This window comes from Neocloeon triangulifer, unplaced genomic scaffold (assembly GCF_031216515.1).
Source record: "Neocloeon triangulifer isolate White Clay Creek 2 clone unplaced genomic scaffold, ASM3121651v1 ptg000001l, whole genome shotgun sequence".
NCBI classification, from domain to species: Eukaryota; Metazoa; Arthropoda; class Insecta; order Ephemeroptera; family Baetidae; genus Neocloeon; species Neocloeon triangulifer.
In genome coordinates, this window is record NW_026775544.1 from 11,690,933 (window position 1) to 11,715,092 (window position 24,160).

Here is a 24,160-nt window from a genome sequence, read left to right on the forward strand (position 1 = left end):
AATCGAGAGTGCGCCAGCCCGGTTTTAATAATTAAAAGGCAAAAGTAGTTGATGATGGAGAGATTTCACGCTACGATATCTCTAATGGAACATTGGATGATTTAGACACGGTAGTTAAATGAGAAAAATCCGGTTTCGCAATCCAATCGCTAATTTAAATCTTTTGTTGCACGTTAGTGAAAATAAATCAAATTAATGTGCCACAAGCAGGATTTGTATTCCTTTCAGTTGCATTCACTGCAAGTAATAAACGTGTAATTGGGGCGAGAAATTGCACTCCTTGTGAGAAAGTTCAACTAATGAACCTTGCGAGCGCGACAGAACTCGTTCGAGCAGCATTTCAATTGCGAGAAAGATTGATTAATGAAGTTTTGCGCCTGAATGCCAATTGAGTTCGATCTGCAAAAAGCCCCACAATAAGTCTGGTGGTGGCTTCGTGGAATTTTCTCGCACAAGCAGCTCTTTTTCTTTTAGCATATAGCGTCTTCGTCAACAAAAAAGAATTGCCGAAATTTAATTAGCATCCAGCGTGAGCCCCTCTTTTGATAAAAACAAAATGTTACAGATCTAAAAAAAAGGCCAAAAATTTCAATGAAAGCAATGTTTTAAAAAAAAAACACAAAGCAGTGGTGCAAAGCTGGAAAAACAAAAAGTTTTACTTTACGGTTGAAATGGTAGTTGGTCCCAAAAATTCTTTGCACAATCACGCTAAAAGCAATAGCCAGAAATCGCGAACCGTTTGTGGGAGAGAGCTCGCTTTTTTGACGACGAACGAGGGCGAAAGTATGTATTTCTTGGGCGGAGACACAATGTTATCGTGCGACAGCCGTTCGCCGCCTCGCTCGCTCATGTTTTCATGAATAACAAAAACAAAGACGCGCAAAAATAAGACGACAACAACAATACCACGGCCGAACATGGTCGCGCACTTAAAGCCCCTATAAAAAAAGGCACGCATGAAAACGAAAGTTTCGGACTGCGCGGACAAGGGCAACTTTTTATTGCCACTTGTCTCTTATTTCATTAAACGGTCCATTTATTTGGTTTGCGATAAAATAATTACTGTGGCGAGGGTTCGTCTCCATGGAAACCGGACGGAAAGTGATATATCGTGGGAAAATGATGAAATAATTCTAGAGTATAAAAGGAACAGATAGGAAAATTTAGCTTGATTTAAGTTTAAAATTTAGAAAGAGATATAATTTGAAATTTTTTGAAGAAATAAGGGAAACGATACACCTGAGTGCAAAACGGAACCTTGATTTTGGCGGAACACTAGACGTGAGGCGGCGAAAAGAGTCTTACAGAAGAGCGGTGGCCCAGTCGCTGCACCATGCACCACGTGAAGTCGCACACTCGAGTGCTGCTGGTTGCCTGTATAAGTAGGAGCTACCCCTACGGCACTGGTGCCAACTGGACGTGACTATCAGCGCTAAACGCGCCAGCCGGGCCGCGTGTTGTGGCGAAAAATCACGTCCCAAGGGCAGCAAAAACTTGATCATCGAGCCGATCATCGCGGGTGTCAGCAAAATGTGCGCCCACCTTGAGACCCAAGACGGCCGTCAATTGAAAAATTCACAAGGGAAATCCTGTCAAGCGCATACCGGGTTTTGGCGCAGAATTTTAATCTGACTAAAACGTTTTTCTCCGTCACACATTTCCAGCAGCTCTACATTAAATCTATTTTACTACCCACTGTAATTTGAGTTTATTTTAATAAATTAAGTTTGATTCGAATTAATTTAATTTTGGAGGCTGTGAAAGTAAAAATAAAAATCGATTTTGAGATATGCGGGAAGCGGCCGGTCCGGATTAGGCGGCGTCTTTCTCCAGCGCTAGTCGAGCTTTGGAAAAGTTGGCCAACTCTGCTCCACTCCATCGACCCCTTTTTCTAGACTACACGCTACGCAACCCTCAATTATTACATGTCGTGGCAGCGCCGCACACGCGCGTGCCACCGAAAACACACGTCGGGAAATGATACAGCGGAAATCGGCCCACGCCAAATCCACCCCTGCCGCCTCATTTGAGGCTCCGAGCATCTAAAAAGCAACGACCTGGGTCTATGTGGCGAAACGAGAGGGGAGGCCGCGCCGACACAAAATCCATCAGCGAAACTCATCAGTCGTTCGACCCTAATTGTATCGATGTTGCGATCTGGGTCAACGCAGCAGTGACGACGGGTGAATTTTTCGCCACCCTATCTCGGGCTATTGAGCGGCGTCGTGATTAATGATAGCCGCTGATGCGAATCAAATCCGGAAAGCGGCTTTCGCGTGCCGCTTTTTAAATGCAAGACGATAAAGAGAGAGAAACTGTGCGTGTGACGTCACCTTCAATCATGGATATTCGTGCCGTTTTTTTTTTTTATTATATTTTTCACTTCAGCTATTTTCGTCCGTGTTACAATTTAATTTGAGCTAATTGCTGCTTGCAATTATTTGAAATATCTGACATTTTTGGAACAGGAAAGTGGAAATTTACGGCTTGAGCGACCTTTGGTGGGGTGGCGCCTTTTGTTTGCACGGTGACCGTAAGGAAAATGTCGATTTGTATTGATCTTTCTTGATGCATTCAATTACGGCGGAAACCACAAAGCTTCAAAGTAGGCAACCTGGTGAGCACACATGTGGACACGTTGCATACCCACAAGGCGTTCCCACAACCGCTAACCTAGATACAACCAACCACAATTTGGTACGCGGCGGCACATTTTTCAAAAAGGGAAAAAATGCAAATTCGATTTCTTGGAATTTTCATAAAAAGCGCTTCATTTTCTTTTTAAATTTAGAAATTCGTATTCCAGTCGTTTGGCCTGATAAAAATGCATGTCAGCAAGGGGCAAACAAGGTTGTGAATATTTCATTGGCGTGGAGACAGTTTGTGTTCATTTCGATGTGACGCGCTGACAATGAGTGAGAGCCGCGGGATTATGGTGGCCCTCGCGCGGAAAGGTCGTCGTTGGGGCGAAAGCAAACTGTTTTGGTCCTTTGACACGCGGCGGACGTGCCCGTCGTACAAAATAAAAAGGAACCTCCCTCCTCTGTTTATTTTCGTATTCAGCCGCTCTCTTTTCATATTGATTGGCCGAATATTTTATTATCCGGCGGTGGCGCGCGAGGGCATTATCCGCACGCTGGGCGTGCGAATCCTCTCCGCATTTCTGCAATCACAACGACGGGCGGGATTCGATTTTCATATAAGCGTATCAGGCGTTATTTTATATATTTGGAGATAATGCTTGGCGGAGGCAGCCTGTTTTTCATCGATATTTGCTCAGAGATACTTCCAAATGTAGAGGCTAGGGTGGTGGAATCGAACCAAAGCTCTGAAACGTGACCCTCATATTATATTTATAAGAAAACTTATCAAACATGTATTCTCTTAATTCCGACTTTTTCAATTTAAAAGAAGTATTTGTGGTAGAAGTTCACGATCGAGGGTTGATTCATGGTTATTTGAATTTAAACTCGGCTTTTCCTCCATGGGCTTTGTGAGTTGTTTAATATTGTTTTTACAAAATACAATATCCTGCTTTTTTGCGAAACATTATTCCGATACATTTAAACACGAAATCAGTTAAAAAAAATTTGACACTTGAATTAAAAAAATGTTTTTAACAAACTAATTTACATACTAATTTTGGTCAGAATATTGAAACACCGTGTGTTTTGAGCGTAACGAAAAACCCTACAAAAATTTTTTTGGATCGCAAGAACTTCTTTCCTCAACCCTGCCAATATTCGCCCTTTCTTTTGTTATGGTCGAGCTGGGTATTATGGCGATGATTCTCGCTCTTTCCCTTTCGGATTTGTCCGCTGCCAATGCGATGTGGAATAAAAATGGTGATGCTTTGCCTCCCTCGCGGCCGCCGCTCTCCGCAGACATACAAGAATTAAAAAAGGCCGGATTAAATGACCCGTGCAGGAACAAAGCACGAGACGAGATCACACAGAGCCTTGGCGAAAAATTGACCGCGGGCTTGATTTGACCCAGATTTTTCCTGTGTGCTCTTTCCGAGAGAGACGGGCTAATTAGTTTCCTGACTTGAAATGACTGTTAATCCTCCAAGAGATTTTTTCACCCACTTTTCTCGCGCGAGATTATTCAAGCAATTTATGTGGTGCTTGGAGATTGGCCAATTCCGTGGCGTTCACTTTCGCCTCTTATTCTCTGCGAGACAAGATAGATGCACGAAAAGAACGCGTCTATTTTTACAGAGACGCGCCGACGAGATTCTTCTTAAGAGCGTAATTGTGCTCGCAAAGAAACAAACGCTTTCGTTTTAAGTGAAAACTTCATTAAAAATAATTGCTCGTCAGGGACGACAAAAGGAAGGGGAAATTCGCACAGTTTGCAGCAAAAGTGACCTTTTCGATTAAAAGAATGACCTTGAGGGTTAAAAAACAGGCAATCAATTTCAGCCTCATCCCTTCTTTGACACCGCAAAACCTGAAAAGCATTTGATTTTACTCTTGCGCCATTACTGGCGAGTGCGTTGGATTTTGATTGATAAGAAAGGGCTGAACGGAAAAAGTTTGGACTGATGACATTTGTTGCTAACAAAAAAGTCGTGAGGCCGCCGGGAGTGGCGGCGGCGGCACGTTTTATTTTATTGGCGCCGCTCCAACCGAATTTACAAGATATGGACGGCATCCGCCATTAAGCTCACCCTTAAATACCTTTTATCATCGAATAAATTTGCGGTTCGCCGTTTGCGATGACACGACCAATATTGAAATTTGCATGCAGACCCCATTCGCGCGGCTATCAATTAGCCGGATGTGCATCTGCAGCCAACCGGCTTCCGATCCACAAAATGTCGACACAACTTTTGCTTGATTTCGCAAGAGAGTTCAAAGTACTAATGCTGTAATGTGCCTCGATTATCAGCGCTGCAAGTGAATAAATTATTCAAATGAGAAAAGAGACGGACCGTGGAGCTGGACAACTTTTGATGACACAATTATCTCACCGTCTGCCTGACCAGGCTGCATGAAATTTGTTGTGTGCGCTTGTCAGTGGAATAAGTAAGTAAGTTTGTTGCGAAATTAACGCCAGTCGACTTCAATGAGTGTGCAAAAGTTGGAGAGAAACTTTGTCTGTTTGTGAGAGAGAAAAAAACAACAACGGTATAATCGGGCTAAACTTGCTGCTATTTGCATAAAGTTTGGATAAGCACATAATAGGCTTATCACGCTAAACTTGCCGCTTTTTCGCTCATTATGAAGACATTTATTTGTGATTTGAATAATGAATGCATTGTGACCAAAAAAAGCCGAGTTAAACAGCGTTGACAATAATTAAGCCCTCTTTAGTAAAAATTTGTTTTTGCCATTAAAAACAGCCTTAAAGGATTAGCCATTCCAAAATATTTTTTTATACATAGGAAGAATTAAAAAAAGAAAGAAGCTAATAATGGAGAAATTTCAATGAACGAGAAGGGAAAATTGATAATGACATTTATTGCACACAGGACAATGAAGAAGAGGAAATTGCAGTTTTATCTTTACTGACAATGAAATCTGTCCCTTTTTACGATGGAAAATAAAACTTGGTTTCTAATCAGATCTGTTGCAATTAATATCAATCAAGATCAACGACAAAAAGGTGCAAAAAACCTTGAAGGAAAACCCTCCAGCGAATGAGTTATTGCTCCGAAATACACACCCATTACCGTTTTCATTGGCAGAGAAAAAACTAAACACAGCACGACAGGAAGTTTTCTTCCGGCAAACTTGTTTCATTTCCAAGAGGAAAAAACTTTGACGGTTCCGTGCTGTGGGGTTTGAGAATAAGGAACCTGGGCAATATTGTACAAAACATTGGTGCGGCGGCGAATCCGAGATCGGGCCCGCATAATTTGCCGCACACATAATAATATCTGCAGTGATACAGGGTCGGATTTGCCGCGCTCTAGGTAGGGAAGGGAGAGGTTGCGCAGCGCGAATGCAGCATCGCACCCTGCTTTCCTCGCTCGCTACTCTAATCCCCGCCGGTGCCAAATTAAATATTAAAACGACACGCGCGGTGTGTGCGCGCCGCGAGCTCCCATACGTAAATTTATTCGCACAAAGGACCGTTAGTGGCGCGTTGTTCACTTACCTGAGCGTAATTATCACTTCGCAGGATGACGTGACCCTGCTCATGTTGCGGGGAATGTGAAGTCAATAAATCATCGTCCGGCGCGTACCTCGGCTTCTGTGGACAAACAACGCCCGGATTAGCATTTTGATTGAGGCGACCCAACTTGATCGGCAGAGCGTGCGTGCAATAAGAGCGCCCGCTATTGACAGGCACAAAACTTTATCAATATCGGAGATTTGGGACAAAATTTATTTACACTTCGGTTGAAAAATATTCCACAAGTAGTTATATATTGAAAAGGCCAAGGGGGAGCTACAATCTATGTCATGGCTGAGAACTGGATACGTATTTATTAACTAAAAACTGCAGGAAAAAATAAGTTTTTTTTGCTGTATTTAGAGTTTCAACATTGAATATTGTAAGAGAAGAGCATAGTAAATTCTGTAAAAAAACTTCTGATATCATTGCAATAAGTAAGCCTTAAAATTGCATTTAATACATTTTGGATTTCAACTTTAGTTATTATTGTTATTATTTTTTAATGAACATTATTAATTTTTGGTGATTTGAATTTAAAAGTTAGCTTTTCCTCGTTAGGTTTTGTGAGTTGTTTATTGTTTAGGGTAAATAATGTTTTGGCTGCGGGCTGCAACCATAATTCATGAGCTTTCTAGGCGGTGGTTGAGAGAAGGGTATTGTTTTTCTTAAAAGCTGCATTTTAATTCAAATCACCATGAATCAACCCTCGATCGTGAAATTCTGGTAAAATTATTAATTTTTAATAACAAAATAGTTCAAATCATTTTGCCTATTTTTGTATTACCTAAAATTGAGGGATATCCAGCCTGCTTAAATATGAAAAAAAAAAACTTAAATTAAATCTGTATTTAAAAAAATTTATCTACAACGTTTAGTTCATTGACCCAATCAGTGAATGTAAAGACGGAATAATTCATAATTTTAATTTGCACAGCTTATGATAATAATATATGGCAGAAATGAATAAATGTAATGGAATAATTATGTGTAATCTAATCATTACCTTAAATATATATTTCCAACAAGACTTATAATTACCATGCGCAATCAAGCATTTCAAATTAACCATCCATAAACACAAATATTGTTGGAATTCTCAGCAGCACGCAAATAATACAAACACAAAGTTTCAACCCACAACATGCCTAGATTTTAATTGCCCAGCGCCAAAAATAATAACATCCTTCGGACTCTGAAAGTGTTGGAGAGTCCAAGAGTGAGCGGCACATAAATATCGAGAGCGAAGTGAAAATAGGGCGTGGAAATTAACTTCCTACTTCAAAAATAAACACATTATTCGAAGGCAGTGGTGGAAATGTGGAGCGGCGCGTTTTAAAAGCATTACGCTCGTGCACCATCAGCGAGCGAGACTTCTTCTCTCCGCGTCCGCGAGTTTTGCTGTTGCTTCTGTCTATTTCAAAATCTATTTGGCACGTGATAAACACAGACTCGCACACGTCGCTGCGACAGAAACAAAGCGGACTGGATTCGCGCACAAAGCAGTTCCAGCGCAGGCAATTCATTTTCCGCTCTGTTGTGCTCCATGTAATTTTTCAACATCAGCCTGGCTGCGCCTGGCCTCGCCAAGATTAATTAATATGCATTTGGCTTCTTTGCTGCTTGTGCTGGCTGACTTTTTGCACCACTCGGCTCACCAGTCTTTCTTTGTGTTTCGCTAATGAAATGTAAATTTCTGTTTCTTGCAACATGTTCCATAAAGACGTTAGCACCAACAACAAATAACTGGCAACGTACATGACGTTTACAAAACACATCTGAAATGAAACAAGCAGAATAGAAATTTCTCCAGAGAAGTGATGAAAAGATTGGCTTTTAGCAGTAAAATGAAATTTAAAAATTCAATTAACTTATCACGATTATACCTGTAATGTAAATAAAAAAATTAGCAATCATAATTTAATTTTTTGTAAACTGAATTCAGGGTTCAGAATTTCATCACATTTTTTTTTCACAAAATTTTTACTGAATTCTTTTAGAGCTATTTTATGATATGCAACAGGTAAAGCTAGAATTGATTATAAAAATATTTGTATGCAAATTAAAATTTTAAATATTTATAAAAAGTCATGGAACTTGCTATAGCACGTGCTCATCATTAGCTCTTTTAAAAATAGGATGGGCCTAACTTTAAATATTTGTTTCTAAATTTATCAATATATAAAAAAATATAATAATCAATAAATTATGCAAAATATTGCTTATTGTTAGTTTAAGAAATTTAAAATTTTTAATCCCGTCAGAGTTAGAAATTTGAAGAAAAAAAATTATAAAATTAATCAAGATTTAAAAATTACATTTTATAATTTATTACAAAAAAGGGCGGATGTTGCGAAATACTTAAGAACATTCCAGAAATTGCGACTATAAAGTACCGAGAGCTAGTGGGATTGCAATTTGTAACACTTTCTGTGCCATGTCAATGGTTGGGTGGAGCTGCGTGGAACAGGTGCAAAATCTGGGCGCATGCCATCCCAGCGAGGAGGCATCGCATGTGTGTGTGTGATTGTAAACACTCTCGCCCCCCAGCAGCCTCTTTCAATCTCTAACGCTCTTATGGAAGCTCCCGGGCTGGTGAATTAATTAAACGTTGGAATGCAAATGAGGTAGCTCAAATGTGACCCCGGAGAAGAGATGATGGAAGTGCATCAGCGCCGGTCCAGCCTGATCAATTTGCCAATAAAATCAATATGTTCACTTATTTAGGCCTAAAGCAACACCGCCTATCCCCATTACTCAGAATTTGCGCAGCTTTTGCCACGGTTCGCTAACAACTTAGCTCAAAACAAAATCTAATAAAATTGTATTAAAGCGTTATATAATGAATGAAAAAAATATTGGTTTAATGAAAATATTTTAATTTTCCTATTTGATTCTTCAGTTCAAGGAGAAAACTTTGAAACAGTTTAAGTCTGGAAAAAACAGAAGAAAATAATAATAATAATCGATAATAATAAAAAAAAAAAAATTGCCAAAAATATCGGAGACAATTAATTGGCAGATTTATAAATTCGTTGTTGAGTTTACTGTCTTTTTTCGAAGACAAAAAAGCAACAAATAATGTAAAAATAAATGATTAGATTTATCCGATACATCTAAAAAAATATATTTTCACCAAGGGAGGATAAACAAAAATATAAAATTATTCGTAGCAAATTCTAGAGAATTCTAAAACAAAAACTCGCGTTAAAACATAACTATCCTCATAGACCACTTTGCAAGCTCACAACACAAACACTTTTAGTGCGTACTGACAATGAACAATCATCCGCATCCTCCACTATTAAATTTTAACATCTCAAACTGTCTGCCAACTCGCACGGCGCAAACAATTAAACCCGTCGGAGAACAAAAGGGCCGAAATTCAGCTCCTGCCAGCGAATTTTGCACGCCAGCGTTTGTAGGTCGAACAATGAAGGGTGCGAATTTTGGCTCGCAAGCAAGGAGAGGACTCGAGGGAGGGAACCCATTATGTGCGCATTCACCCCCGCTAATCACCGCCCCATTGTATACGCTTAAGTGTCGGGCAAAAATAAAAATAAAAAACCGAAAGAAAGAAATCTTACGCTGCAGCAGCTGGATGCGCCAGCACAACCGTCGGGGGTGGTGACCGCCTCCGGGGGCGGCTGCTCCGTCGGCACCATCTTGGCCTGACGGCGGCGCACCTTGTTGGGCACGGCGTACATGTAGTTGGAAAAGCGGCGGCGCGAGTGCCGCACAATGGACACCCAGTCGATCATTTTCGCGAATAATATTTCCCAAAAATGATTTCACTTTTCAAAAAAAAAATAATAAGAGAATCTGCCCCCGGGGGCGGCTGTCGGGGCACACGTCAGATCCACCAGAGCACGCGGTCGCACTTGTTCGGAAATAGAAGAGTCTATTTTGAGCTGCGTTTTTTCGGCATCCAGGGAGTTGCCACTTTTCCGCGGCACTTTCCGCGGTAATGTGAGAGGCGCGGTGTCGTTCGGTGCCTGCTGTAGGGGCGACTGTAAGCAGATTTTGCCGCTGAAAAGATGAGGCTGTACGCGGAGGGATGGACTCGTCGCCTCCACTCGTAGGCAGTGAAAATAGAGGGAGGAGGGACGCGCCGGCCAGATTTGCTTACACGCGAGAGTCTATCAATAAAAGAAGACTAGAAGAGGCGCCGACGACGGCGGAGACAATGATGCTGAATCACCGCCCAGGTCACATCGCAAGTCAGCCGCGCGGACTTGCCTCGCGTTTCCTCAGTCCTTCGGGCAAACATGAATTTAATATCAGACAGGCCTCTCTCGATTGGCCTCGATTCGATTATTACTTGCACCGACTCCTCTGCACAAGGACCAACCTTCTTCTTCAAAGAGGGCGTGTTATTAATAAAAATCATGAGTGACTTTGATGTTGGCATTTTCTAAAAGGCCAATCCGAACGACTGTCAAGGGATTCGTGAAACCTTCGCAAGCCATGCAATGACGTTCAAATTCACTAATTCACACATTATTTTTTATGAAAATTAGGAAAAGCTTTTTCCCCTAAAGATAGAAAAAAATACAACCTGCAAGACTTGAATACTGAAACATATTTAGTGAAAATCACAATTTGAATCCGGAATTTTAATAAGGACGGGATTAGAAAAAATTAATATAACATTGAAAAATGATCAATTCTCAAAATAGTTCAGGGATTGGCTAATATATGTATCATTTTTTAATACTTGATATATATATTATTGTAACCCTTGTTTTTAATTTTTAAAATTAACTTATAAATGTATTTAAAAACATAATTAATTATTAATTTAGTTTCAGATAATAATAATTTTTAACTTACTTCTAGCTCATTGTGATAATTATAAAAAACGGTTAGAAATAAACATAATATATTATCATAAAATCTTTGGAAGAAAGTAGGTCGTTGTATGCATGTAATATTAAGAATGGTTTTAACAACGATGAGTTAATCATAATTACGACTTGTATATTTTATTTTTTATTTCAAGCTTCAAGCCATTTCTCTTATTTTGTATTTGAATTGGTTTCATAAAATTTCACAGAAATAGAGAGACACTATAAAAATAATTATATACAGCATTGTGTAACATCAGAATGATGTTTTTGTAATTTCGTTCGGTCTACACTAACTTTTATTCCAAATGAATTGCGCACCGTTTTCAATACACCCTCAGGCGCTTTAATAAAAGTGTCATGAGCACGCCGACGGGAGTCTGTTTTGCAAAGAAAGCTCAAATGAGATACAAGTGCGCCTTGAGTGAACCTCTAAAATCAAAAGAAATTACCCCGAGCAAGTGACAAAAAGTGAAAGAAGTGACGCGAGCTGCGTTCAGATGCTTTCTGCTTGGCGTATTTTCAACGAAATACAAAATCTGAATTCGCGTGAGCGTTTCCATCACAACGAGTTTTATGTTTCAGCAGAGATGCTTTTACACGCGTGTTTTGGTTTTTTTAAAAGCCTCTTTAAAATAAACCCAAACTGTCTGTCAAAGCAGAAGGGTCAGTTTTTTGTTATGGAAAGTTTAAAATAATCTGACGCTCATTACATCAATCAAGCTGGAAGAGGCCAGCATGTTGAAGCCAAGATCGAACCGCAATTAATAATTTGGCACCGCGGTTGACAACATTTTGACAAATGTGGGCGTTGTCGGTCGACAACACTGACGGGCGCGGGCGGGCGCCCTTCTGCCGAGGAAATAATCGATCGCCGCTCATTTGCGGCGATTGATTGATGAGTTCGTTTGCGTGAATCTTCTTTTTTTGTAGTCCTGGTGCAGGAAGTGCACTCGACTCTGGAAATTGGAGCCAATCCGTGCAGCAAATCGCGGTGGCACATTCAATTGCAAGTCTTCTGCTGAATACATCTAGCAGGGTGCCTGTTGAATACGGTGGTGCTCGCAGCATTTAATGACGGCGGAAGGAAACTGCTCGCTCGTCGATATCCGCCCAATGCCCTCTCACCATTATAATATACACCCTTCTGCTGCTGGTGTGCAATTATTTTGCCAATGGAAATTCTGAGACTCGCCACATTACCACGAACATTAATTCCGCGCAAAGTGGGTTGCATTATCAAGTGTATTGATTTGGTCTGCATGGCAAGCGAAAATATAATTTCATGGCATCTGAGCAAGCAAAGCAAACAACTCCGAGAGAGGGTGATTAATATGTGCCAATAACGTCAAAAGAGGTTGTGCAATGTAGAGTGACGGTGAAAAAGTAATGAATTTCCAAAATGATTTATTATGATTTGATATTTGTAGACTCATCATTCTCTGATCTTTTACGTTTAAGTAGGTTTAGGGAGATGGACTGGCGCCAAAAAGGGGTGAAATGCATTTCTGTATGCTTGGAAAAATGTGAGTTTTCTTTTTATTAAAATAATTACAAAAAAGTGAAAAATCTAGATTTTCATTCGGTTAATTGGAGATCAATTGTTTCAACAACTTCTAGCAAAATAGGTCAATTTATAATAATTTATAATATTTCAAATTATTTTTATATACCTTATAAAGCTCATTGTAGGATAAAATTAATGATGATGTAGCTAAAATATGATATTTTCTGAATAGTTAAGAACCAGTAGAAATATTAATTTTTTTTTACAAAACTTTGGAAACTATTTATACAAATTGTAAAAAATACTGGGATACAGGTATGTGATAATAATTATTAATTAATAAGCTTAATTGGTTTTGAATTAAATAGTATAAAAAAGAGGTCTTAAGACTGTTGGTCTGGCCTAGAAAAAGTTTGAAGGAAAAGCCAAAGTAAATTACTATGACATCACAGTCACCTCATTTGTTCATTTTGCTGGTAAAATTTGGCGAAGGGAATCATAATTTTTCCTCTGTGAAAGGTATGAAGTTGAGTTTCTATGCTCATAAACAAAGTTGCAGGCCCATAATTAAGCCGCTTTTCGTGTAACTTGAGCTATAAATTAGTTCGCCAGGCGGGGAGTGGTGCAAAAACGAGATTTGCATTCCTAACAGCAAAAATGGAGCACTTTGCGTCCAAACGAGAGGGTGGCACAGCAATTAGGGAGAGAAAAGATGGAGATGAGACGTGTGCGAGGCGAACGAGCCTGGAGACGAGAAAGCGGCAATTACACGCGAGACGTTGCAGTGCGGCGGATGATCAAAGAGATTTCGCGAGCGCGATGGAGTAGAAAGGGGCACGCGTGCGACGAGCCGCCTCCGAATTCGCGCCTTTATCTCAAACGAGGCCCACCACTCGCCTCTAACGGTGCGAAAAAACGGAGCGTCAGCATTTTTGTTCTCCGCGTGAATAATTTTTTTGTGTGACGTGTGTGACTAGCATCGTCTTATAAAGGACAATAGGATGTTCAAGGGTGTAGATCGATTTGATAATTTTTTTTCGAAAGCAATTTTGAGCGACTTAGGGAGGTAATCTGCAAGGGTTTGATAAAATCACATGAAATCTGTGAATACAAAAGTTGGGACTTGAAAAAAGGCATGATACATGTAGAGATATACAAACAAAAATAATTTAAAATATTTCTTGCTGGCAAATTTTAGATTTTCTTTAAATAATTTTTTTTTTATAAATTTGCAAGCTTTCAGCACAGAAAAAAACGATAATTGTTACCTCCGTTATGTTTGTATTGTGTGATTTTAAAACATTTATTATTTGTACAATTTTCATCTTTTCTCTAAATTATATTAAACTGTAAAATTGTAAGCAAGAAAATGAATTTACACATTTATTTCTTCAAATAACCCGAATTTTGCGATTTAAAAATTATATTTAGTAGAGAAAAAAAGTAAATCACGTCATTGTTCTCAGAACTTTTGCACTGCTTTGATTCAGTTGCTCAAAATCAACTATTTTTTAATTCAATCTAATTTTTATTTGAGCTTTTATATTTATCCTAAAAATATCTTCCATTGGATTTTTTTCAAATTAAAAAGCATACATTTAACACCTCATATTAAATTTTACCCTTTGGACAAATTTTCCCTTTCGTGATGTTTGTCTCGGGTGTCCATGTCCAAATTCCAAATGAGGGAAAACTGAGCAGCTCTGGTGGCAATGCTCACTCGACGGACCCGAAATTGGAGTATGGCGGATTTTATCATGGCCTCGTAAAAGCCAGGCTGAAAGTGAGTCGCGCAGAGCAAGCGAGAGAGAGACGGTGTAGTTTTTGCACAAAATTTAGTGGCAGAGGCACGTGCGGCGCACTTGACTGCGAGTGAGTCAATTCTGGAGGGAAAAACACGAGCAAGGGCCGCGCTCAGCCCCTTCCTTGTATGCACTACTTTGTTACCGGCGAAATGCGTTTCGCGTGGGCGAGAGGGTAAAAAGGGGCCGCATGGCTTTTAAATGCGGCAGTGCGATGGAGGCTTCAGATAAAGGAATTTGGGGCAAAGGGTTTAGTGGATTTGAATTGTTAAAAAAAGTTTCCACAGCAAATGTGAAAATAATACAAATTTAAAAGGTTATATGTTAATCGAAGCAATTATTTCATTCCTGGTGTATTAATTATAATAACAGTATTTATTGATCACGGAATTTCTGGAACATTTTTGTTAAACTAAAACAGCATAATATTTTATCCGTTTATGCTGTTATTTTAAGATCGTTTTTGCAAGCATTGTTCAATACTACAAAAGTACAATCAAAATTGAAATAAATATTTTAATTGACTTTTGTAATATTTTTCAGCCATATTGAAATTATTAACAATATTTTTATAATAATTTCTATATTTTTGAAGCAAACTAGAGCTAGAGCGTCTTTGACGCTCACATTTAGGAATCCCGGTAGAGACTTTTGTGGATTCACAAACCCAAAATAGCAGCAATCGTCAGGATTTGGCGACCTTGGCCAATTATAGTCGGCGAGTTCAAACTGGCGATTCGGAAAACCCGAGAAACAAAGGGCAAATCGCACGCCGTTTTTTGTTTTGGTCCACCCTCTACGAAGCGATGGCTGGGGAGCTAAAAATAGCAAGTTTCACACCATCGAGTCACCTAATTGCGAAATAGACTGGGCCGCCTGCGATGTCGCTGCTCTCGTTTGTGGCCCCGCTGAGTTTTCGCATGCACGAACTGTTTCATCTCGCGCTCTTGTCAGGATGTCTCTTGCTTGGATTAAAAAGCCGCCTCGCCTGGCTGGCGTTTTTATTAACCCCAGCAGTACTCGGAAAAGTGGTTTAGCACGCGAGCAGTATTTTTTCCTTCCTTTTTTTTGCGGCGCAGAATCTCGCAAGCACCCTGTGGATTTCCTCCAGCCAACTCGACATTTTTCAATTTGTATATGTTGCTTTCGGGGCGGCATTAACAATTCTTTGCATGCAGCGAACAAAGGCAAAAATTTAAAATGCAAAAAGTTTTTCAGTGTTTCGGAGGAGGATGCCAAAATGTTCCAGAAATTTTATAATCTCTGGATGCGGAGCTTATTTTGTCACTCAATACTGTACAAAAATTCAAAATCCTAATTAAAATAATATATCTAAATTCTTTACGATCAAAAATAAAAATATATTTCTTAGAATTATTTCTAAAAAAAAAAATTACAAATTATATTTAGCTATCTCTATTGAACCTGCAATTATACAAGTCTTTTGGTAAAAATTTAAACGCAATTTATTATTAAAATAATTATCCATTAAAATTTAAAATTCTGAATGAGAGAAATAATTATATTTATTTAATTTATCTCAAAATTTTACTGCGACTATTTCGTTGTTTTACTCTGACGAGTCTCAGAATTGAAGATTAAACTATTTTTTTTTATCTTTTTAAGCGAAACGTTATTTGAAATTGAATTATCGTTTGTGTTAAAAAAGTAATTCCATTAGCAGAAGTAATTGGGTGTCGCTAGCGGTGATTCAGTACTTCGCGGTCTTTGTTGCTCCCGCAAGTACCCTGCATTTAATCATGTCAGATGGTTGCTTCCTCCTCTTGTGTTTACTTTCTTTACACGCTAGCGCGGCTGCCTTCTTGTTCTCCGCAAAACTGCCACTGGAGGCTTTTGGCCCACGCGAGGCGGCATCTTGTGAGCAAATATTTTCATTTGCTTTATTTACTGTGTAGTTTGTGAGAAATGGAGCAGAAAAGTGCTCAGAATGGTGGCAATTTCTCGTCGGGTGGAAAAATTATTGGAGGAAAAAAGCCTTTTAAAACTGGAGAAACAATAACAAGATAAAGAACTTTTGATTTAAAATTAGGAAAAAAAAATTACAATTGACTTGTAATTTCTTGAATAAACAATAACTACCGCCATTCCAAAAATATTTCTTGAATTGCAATATTAATTTTGGATTTTAAAATTTTTATTTTGATAAACTCTAAAGCAATGAAAAACAAAACAATGTGATGTAAGATGAAACAATTTGGGCAAATAAACAACAATTATAATAAAAACATTATAAATTTATAATTGCAAACCCCTTTTATCCCGTTTAATAAATTCTGATAATTTTAATTTATTGGAGTCCATAATTATTTTATGTGTTTATTAATAAAAGGGGGTAATATTTTATCAGCGAAAACTAATAAATCTCTATTTCCATAAAACCGGCCCTCTGAAGTTTTGCAAGGTGGGCGGCAGGATTTGGCGAACGGGGAGAGATAACGCGTTCATAGCTCATTGAGCGTCGGCACAGACAATTAAGCGGCGAGGCAGCGCTCCAAAAACGCGTCGCGCATACAGAATCGCATCATAAAAGTGACGCGGCGTGTGAAATACAAGTCACCGGAGGCTGCACGATCCGACCGCATCACGCGAGATGCAAATTGTGTTTTCGCCCACGATTGATGGCGGCAATTCATCACGCGCCAAAAACGCTGGGGATGCAAACGCGGCTATTTCTCGCGTCGGGGTTCATTGCATTTCAAAAAGCCATCCCCCTGCTGTGCGCCGCGAGCCCAAAAATATGAAAAATGGAACGCCGAGCGGAAAACGCCGGCGATTCCACGCGCTCCTCTATCCTTTCAAATCCGTGCAATAAATAACAAAGATAGAGCCAAAAGATCTACCGATGCTAGGCTCCGAGGCTCCAGCCAGGCACAAGTGGAAATAAATGTTACTGAATATAAATAAATGTTATCTCAGCTGTTAAGGGAAGAAAAATTATCCCTAATTCTCATAAAGAAATAAGAAAATATTATGTGGATCTCTTTTTTGTGTGGAAAACAGTTTATCTCAATCATTTTTAACACATAAAATTAACGAACGAACTTTTGTATTAACATGAAGTTTTCAAAATTAAAATTTATAATTCATAACTGTGAAATATTTTTTTTCACGAAATTTTGATACCAAAGGAAACTGGGAGCAGAATATTTTTTTTTTTTTTTAAATTATATCAATTTATTTGAATATCCTCAATTGGCATTTGAATTAAATACTCTAAAATAATCTAAATAAAGTTGGTCTCCAGATTATATTTTTTTACTGTTGATACAAAAAAAACGTGTTTTCATTAATTTGTAAATTTTTAAAATAAATTCATTGATAATGATATTAATAAAAAAAATAATTTAAAATACCATTTTAAAATGTTACATGACATTATGGATTTCAATAAAAATTAAAACAGATTTATTTTTGTCTTAATATTTAACTTCATAAGAGACAAAATTCATATCAAATAAAGGTTCAACGTTTAACTAACTCAAAGCCATCAGAAGCTAAGTGGTATCTATTGGGAGATCTTAAATAATAGCGTGCGGAGACAAAAGTTAAGTTTAAATACATACAATACTGGTGCATGTACGTGTACTCACCGGTGGAGGGTAAGTGAGGGCGACCTCATCCGAACCAATGGCTCTGTGTTCGAGGTCGTAAAGGGCCCGCGTGAGGGGCAGCAGGCCTCCCTGGAACAAGCAAAAGTCAAACACGATGAGAAGAGTGGCGAACGAGCTGGAAAGTTGGGCTGTGTGTGTGCCGTGCTTAACGCGGCAGAATATACGGCCCAGCAAAAGAAAAGGTATAACTCGATTTGGGAGCAAGTTTTGGCTGCAAGCAAAAAGAAGGAGAACGTCTCTCGGTGGAACGGGAGACGCGGGCGAAAACACTTTTCAACAAAAACAATCGGCCCGAGTTTATCGCGTTGTTCTCGGATTTCATTGTTGAAGGAGAGACACGGTATTTGAACAACTCGAGTTTCTGAACGCTAAAACTTTGTGTTGATGAGTCAAAGAGATATAATCAGATCTGTTTAATTGCGTTCAGGAGCAAAACGCAACGAACCGCACACAATTTTAATGGGTTTTTCACCAGCTCTTTATTTGGAATTTGTTAGAATAATCAAATTTAGAAAAACAACACAACAACGGAGGACTAAATTAAAAGACAATCTATAGATGAATGAAATGGAAATGCAATCAAATAGGGTTATAGTTGGTGCGATTTTTTAAGGAAATTTTTAATTACCCACGTTAAAAGAAACTTAATTATCTCCTTTCCTTTTGCAGAGTCTGTCATCTGCATGAATTCTCTTGTCATAGTAAGTCTCAAAGAAATTGATTAAGAACGCGACAAGTTTCGTTTGTTGAGAATTACTTTCAACGCGAGGTGGGCGATGAATAATGAGAGAGTATCAAGTTCGCATGATTAATTGAAAGACACGCTCGAGTGCCGAGGAACAGATGTAAATGAAGAGTGAGTAATTATTTCGCCCAAGGTAGCCAGCAGGGTCGTTTAATGTGTCGCGGCAAATGCAAATGAATTACCGCCGGGCACTTTTGTCAGGCAGCCCAACTTTGATAGTGCCAACTCCGGCCAAAGTTGGAGAAAGGACACTCGAGCCTTGCGGCTTGCAAATTGAACCCTTTCAAAGCAACTCGACGTTTTCACCGGTTGATTAAACACACCGGCGAAGAGAAATGACCCTATTTTAGATCATTCAAATGCGATTCGATAAAGGCAAATTGCCTGAAACCAGTTTTATCGCAGAGGACAATTTTTCTCTTCAGCCGTCTTGTCTCATAATCGATTGCAAATGTGGTGCTCGTGGCGAAAGGGTTGAAGACGAGGCAGCTGGCGCCATCTGCCGGGGCGCCGGGCCACTACTTTCAGCCAGCGACGCGGGGTGCCAAATCAAATTTCATCTGGCGAAATTAAGTGTGCGGATCGGGCTGCATAACTCATCGATCGGAGCGAGTATGTAGTGTGAAATGTTCCCTCGGAAATTCGCAAACAGCTGTCGGGCTTCTGTGCCACTCTTATTTTATTGCGAGCCGTTTTTCATTTCACCCCTTTTTTATTTCCATGATTACACGAGTTGCGATTTGCTCGCGAAGTATATATACATTGTCCTTTTCCAGTTTCATTTCATTAGTCGCGGCGGGTTACGAGACGCCAGAGAGAAAAAGCAGAATGGCCTTTTTCACTTTGGGTCGCACGACGACTTTTGTCCGGAGATTTCCCATTTGACGCGCACCCACTTTGCCGGAGAAAATTAAAGCTGCATTTTGTTTACCTTGCGCCGAGTGGACCCGCAAAAACCGACCCTTTTTCCTTGCCTGTACATTTAGTGAATTAGGTTGGCGGAGATCAAAAGCAAGGGAATTTTACTTAATTACAGGGCGCCGCCGTGCGCGTTTGGGACAAAAATCGAGTGGCTTTCGCCGAGAGCACATTCCACTGGCTCGGCAAATCAACGTGGATCGCAAAAATCTTGCCGACAGGTCAAAGGATCTTTTGACATTCGGCTGCACAGATAGGGAAACCAATCAAGAAAATATGAGCGCAGTTTTTTTAGTGCGGAGAGATTTGCTCTCTGTGCGGATCCGGTTTCATTTATTTTGTTGAATAGCTTGTCATTAAGGGAACATTGAGTTGATATGTGAGCAGAGGCCGTAAAAAGTGCTCGACAGCCGAGTGAGTTGGCGCAACTGTCTCGTCGTGCGGCATGTTATTAAAAATTGGCTGCACAGCGATAAATCGAGCTTATCCCCATCGTCATACAACATATCTCTCCACAGACGTCCGCAAACACCGACTGACTTTATGGGATAAAAAGCGACGCAGTGGGAAAAGGATGGCAATTTTTTAGATTGACAATGAATGATTATTTGCTGGCAATCGAGATTTTACAAAACTAATATTTGATGCGTGCCGAAGTTTGATGGATGCGAGAGTAGAGCAAATATTATCATTCCATTTAATTTTGTATCCCATCAATTTGAAACTAAATATTAGAAGTTGATTGATATAAGCTTGTTTTTAAATTAATTAATTTAATAAAATAAATAAGATACTTGTGAAATGTAATTTCTCATTGATGTTTGAGAAAAATATAAAAACATTTGATTAATTTAAACCCACCACAAAATGACATTTTAGGCAAAAAATTAAACACATTAACTGAATAATTCTGGTAGATTTAACAAGAGTTGAAGTCTTTTTACCCATTGATTTTGCGGCAAAATAATAATACTAGAGATCAAGTGAAGATTCTTTTGAATTTCATTACAAATACAAAAGGTACACGAAAATTTTCTTCCGTTTAATTTTTCCTTGAGATTATTTGGTAGTATTTAGAGTTATATTGATACAAAATTCAATAATGAACATTCAATTTGATGTTGTATCCACCTACTGCAGGAAAAGTCTCTCAACCCTTTGATCATTCAACTCAAGAGGAGCAACACGCAAGTAAAGCAATTACTTCAAGCTGCCTATTCCAATTTGCACCCAAAGGGGTTAAGTCTCGGCTGCGTTTAATAATCCACATTCATCAAGTATGTAGAAGACTCGGAGCGAAACACAATATTTCATTATGAGATGCATTCTGGTGTGTTGAGCACATTTTGCGCGACACTCGTCGCGACACAAGACAGCACCGTAATTAAACCCCACATCAAGTTAGTTTTAACGAACGAGGACAGCTCGCCGGAGCAAAAGCAACAGAGGCGGCGACGGCGGGTCAAGAGAGCGTTCCGGGCGAATGACAGCGCCAGAAATCAACAAGTCCGGCTCTGGCCACATAAACGAGATTAATTTGTTGCGGAGACTCTAGGACAAAACACCGCGTTTTCGGCTTACTATGGCCTGTGTCACCGCCGCTTTGATGAGTTCTTTGGCAGCCTTTCATAGCTGCTGACAACCATGTAGCTCTGAAAGGGTTTCTTTATCGCGGTGTCAAAACTTTTTTTTATCAAAAAACAAGTTAGTTCGGGTTTGGAAAACGGAATATAACAGAAAATTGTTGTACAGTAGAACGCATGAAAAATTTCAATTACTGGAATTTATACAATTCATAAGAAATTAAAATAAATTTAATTAAATTTTCTTTAACAGCATCAATAAAAAAATTTTTGGTTGCAATCATTGCAATAGTGTAATAAATAATATAAGTTAAGCTAATAGTAATTGAGAATAAAAAGGGAATCTCAAAAATTTAAGGAACAATAGATTATATGTGGGGAGGACAATCTGATATTATAGTTTTTTAAGTGGATAAATTAATTTCGAAGAAATTGCCGAGTTCTTAGTTTATTTTAAATAAATCTGAAAGAGGATTAAAAAAATGCTCAAAAATTGTATATTTTTAATTGAAAATAAAATAATTCTTTTTATAATAATATATAATTATAATATAATTATTTTAACAATATTGAATCCTAAAATTTAGTTACTTTCTGATTTTAAACGGGATTGGCTCCTGGAAAAACGGATTTCTCTGCTTTCTCCATTAATCTTTTGAGCCAGTCATCAGCAATTAACCAATCGATGGGGCGTAAAGCGAATTGGATTGAACCGAAATCCAGCAGCGGCCCAAAGGTGATTTGCCGGCAATAAAGCCGAGACTATACGACCTTATTGACTTGCCAGGGAAAAACGGGCTTGTGAGGATCTGGGAGTTCCATAGGCGGAGGGAAAACAAACTGCAGCGTCAAAGTGGATCAGGGCAAACAGAGTCAAGACGGAATGATTTTTAATCCGGTCTTTTATCTGCGCCGACGGGATTGCTTTTTAATCCCGACGAGACGTCGGCAGTCGTCGCGCGTTAATTAGAGCGGCTGAACGATAAATTATTTAGGAGCGGCGCGAGTGAGTGCGTGTTTGTGCACTCGGCGTCGTGTTATTCTTCTTCTAATTTGCATACAGCCCGCGTTATTTACTTTCGTCATGCAGCTCCAAAAGAGCAACTCTGGCTCGATGAACAGCGCATCTCTTTATTATTTTAGGCTCCTGGGGAAATAGTGTGTGTGCGCATGTGGAGCTTTAATGACGACAAAAAGGACTGGATTTGAAAGTGCTGCTGAGCGAGGAATGCTATTGTTTTCGGAAATACCGCACATAATGAGCTTCGTCCCTCGCTTCCTCTGCAGCCTGTTGGTATATAATACACAGAAAGGTAATGACTGAATTTGCGGAGGACACCTGGTCTGCGCTGAAAAACTTCATTTACCTTAAATGACTTCATTTACTGTTTCAAGTAAAACAAGGATAAATATCGTTAACCGTGTATATATTTTTCTAAAAACAAGTTTATGTGCATAATAACCTAAATTTTGTTTGAAAATTTCTAGTTCGAATTTTGAAGCTTGGTGTCTGCAACCAATTAATGTTTAACGACATGTGCCATGATAAAATAATTAAAATAAGTAATGCAAAATATTATTTGAGGACAATAGAATTATGAAACACGCACATTATTGTGTTTATTGAGTTTGAATTTTTTGTTGAAATAAAATAGAGACAATCATGTTGCTAATCTTCATAAAGTAGTTATTATTGATCTGATATTCTTCATTGAATTTAATACAATAGAAATGAAAAATACTCCCAAAATAATTAACCGTTACAGTCTACAGATGATCCAACATTTCTGATATGACATGGGGACATGGCTATATTAAAATCAATTATTGAAAGAAAATAATACATTTTATAATTGAAGCTTAACACATTTTTATGGAACACAAATTATTATAAAAGACCATTTAACAAATAAATTATTTAAATAAAATAAGATTGAAAGCTAAACAAAAATGACTAATATAATAAAAATAAATTTTTCTTTTTCAAGTGAAAATTTTAATATTTTAACAAGTATTTTATTTATTTCCATTTTTTTTATGCAGACTGATGTAACCCTCGTTATTGCAAATCACTTGTCATGTCCCCTAAAAGGCAATCAATTCCACTATCCTGCACATCAGCAGTCCATTTTTTTCCGCATCAGTCAACGATAGCAACTCTCTCCAAAGCTTTTCCAGTCACGGATCTCAAAACCTTGCGGCACGAGAAGATGGCAAATTAGCCCCAGAGAAGTTCGCAAGCGCGACTTTTTGCAAGATCAGTTGAAAGCGATCAATTCCAAGACGCAAAAAAAAGTGGGCTCGGCATCTCGAGCGCGTTTTTAGCAGCAAAAGAGAGGGTGTAACTTTGGCAAAGTTTCGCCCGCGGCAGTCAATGTGGCAGAATTTTTTGTGTGCGGAGCCGCTTTTCCAGATCAGCTCCGCACTGACCGCTGCGGCGATGCGGCGCTGGGTTGCCTAGCTAATTAGTCCGCCCCAAGCAAACGGCACAAACGTCTGACAAATGCGTTTTTTTCTCAAACTAGGATCGTATACACCGCGTCGGGAGCGGCCGGCGTTCCGGAATAAAAAAGCAATTACTCTGGAGGTTTTTATGCGCTGGTGCCGCTGCAGCTCTTTATCAAATTGCTGGAATTTATATATATATATTTTTTTTTTCGTCGGAGAGCGTCGAATTGCTGCTCCCTAATGCTGTCGGCAGCAAGAAGATGATGCAGACGGAGAGCGAAGAGGATGTCATAATCGCCGCGCAGTTTTATTTCGCGGGCGAGGGGATGGAGTATAAATTTGCTTAAGCTTGTACGCACCAGCGAGAGAAGAATTATTGCCGGAAGAAAATAAAGACGAAACCAGGATTTCTTTTACATTTATAAAATCTACAAGAAAATTACGTAGTCTGAATTTTTTCATTATTGCTTAAAACTTTCTTCATTAATTTTCATTGTGAAGGGAAATTGCGAAATCACAAAACACAAGGTTCTGCGACTAGACGTGCCACCAATA

The 24,160-nt window shown here is 39.0% G+C and overlaps 1 protein-coding gene across 8 annotated transcripts in view; it reads right to left on the reverse strand.

Annotated features, from left to right (window-relative positions):
• Positions 1–24,160, reverse strand: part of LOC132201573 (disks large 1 tumor suppressor protein) — a 48,427-nt gene that overhangs the window by 14,121 nt on the left and 10,146 nt on the right. For 2 of the 8 annotated variants that reach the window (XM_059628295.1, XM_059628208.1), the window contains exons 1-2: positions 9,711–10,128; positions 6,106–6,201 (exon numbers count right to left, since the gene is read on the reverse strand). In XM_059628295.1, the coding sequence (XP_059484278.1) occupies positions 6,106–6,201; positions 9,711–9,884 (270 nt within the window). In that variant the 5' untranslated portion in view covers positions 9,885–10,128. Of the gene's footprint in view, positions 1–1,305; positions 1,334–6,105; positions 6,202–9,710; positions 10,130–17,890; positions 17,981–24,160 lie in introns of those variants that run through there. The other 6 variants (XM_059628125.1, XM_059627945.1, XM_059628035.1 and 3 more) reach the window with 5 other exon arrangements.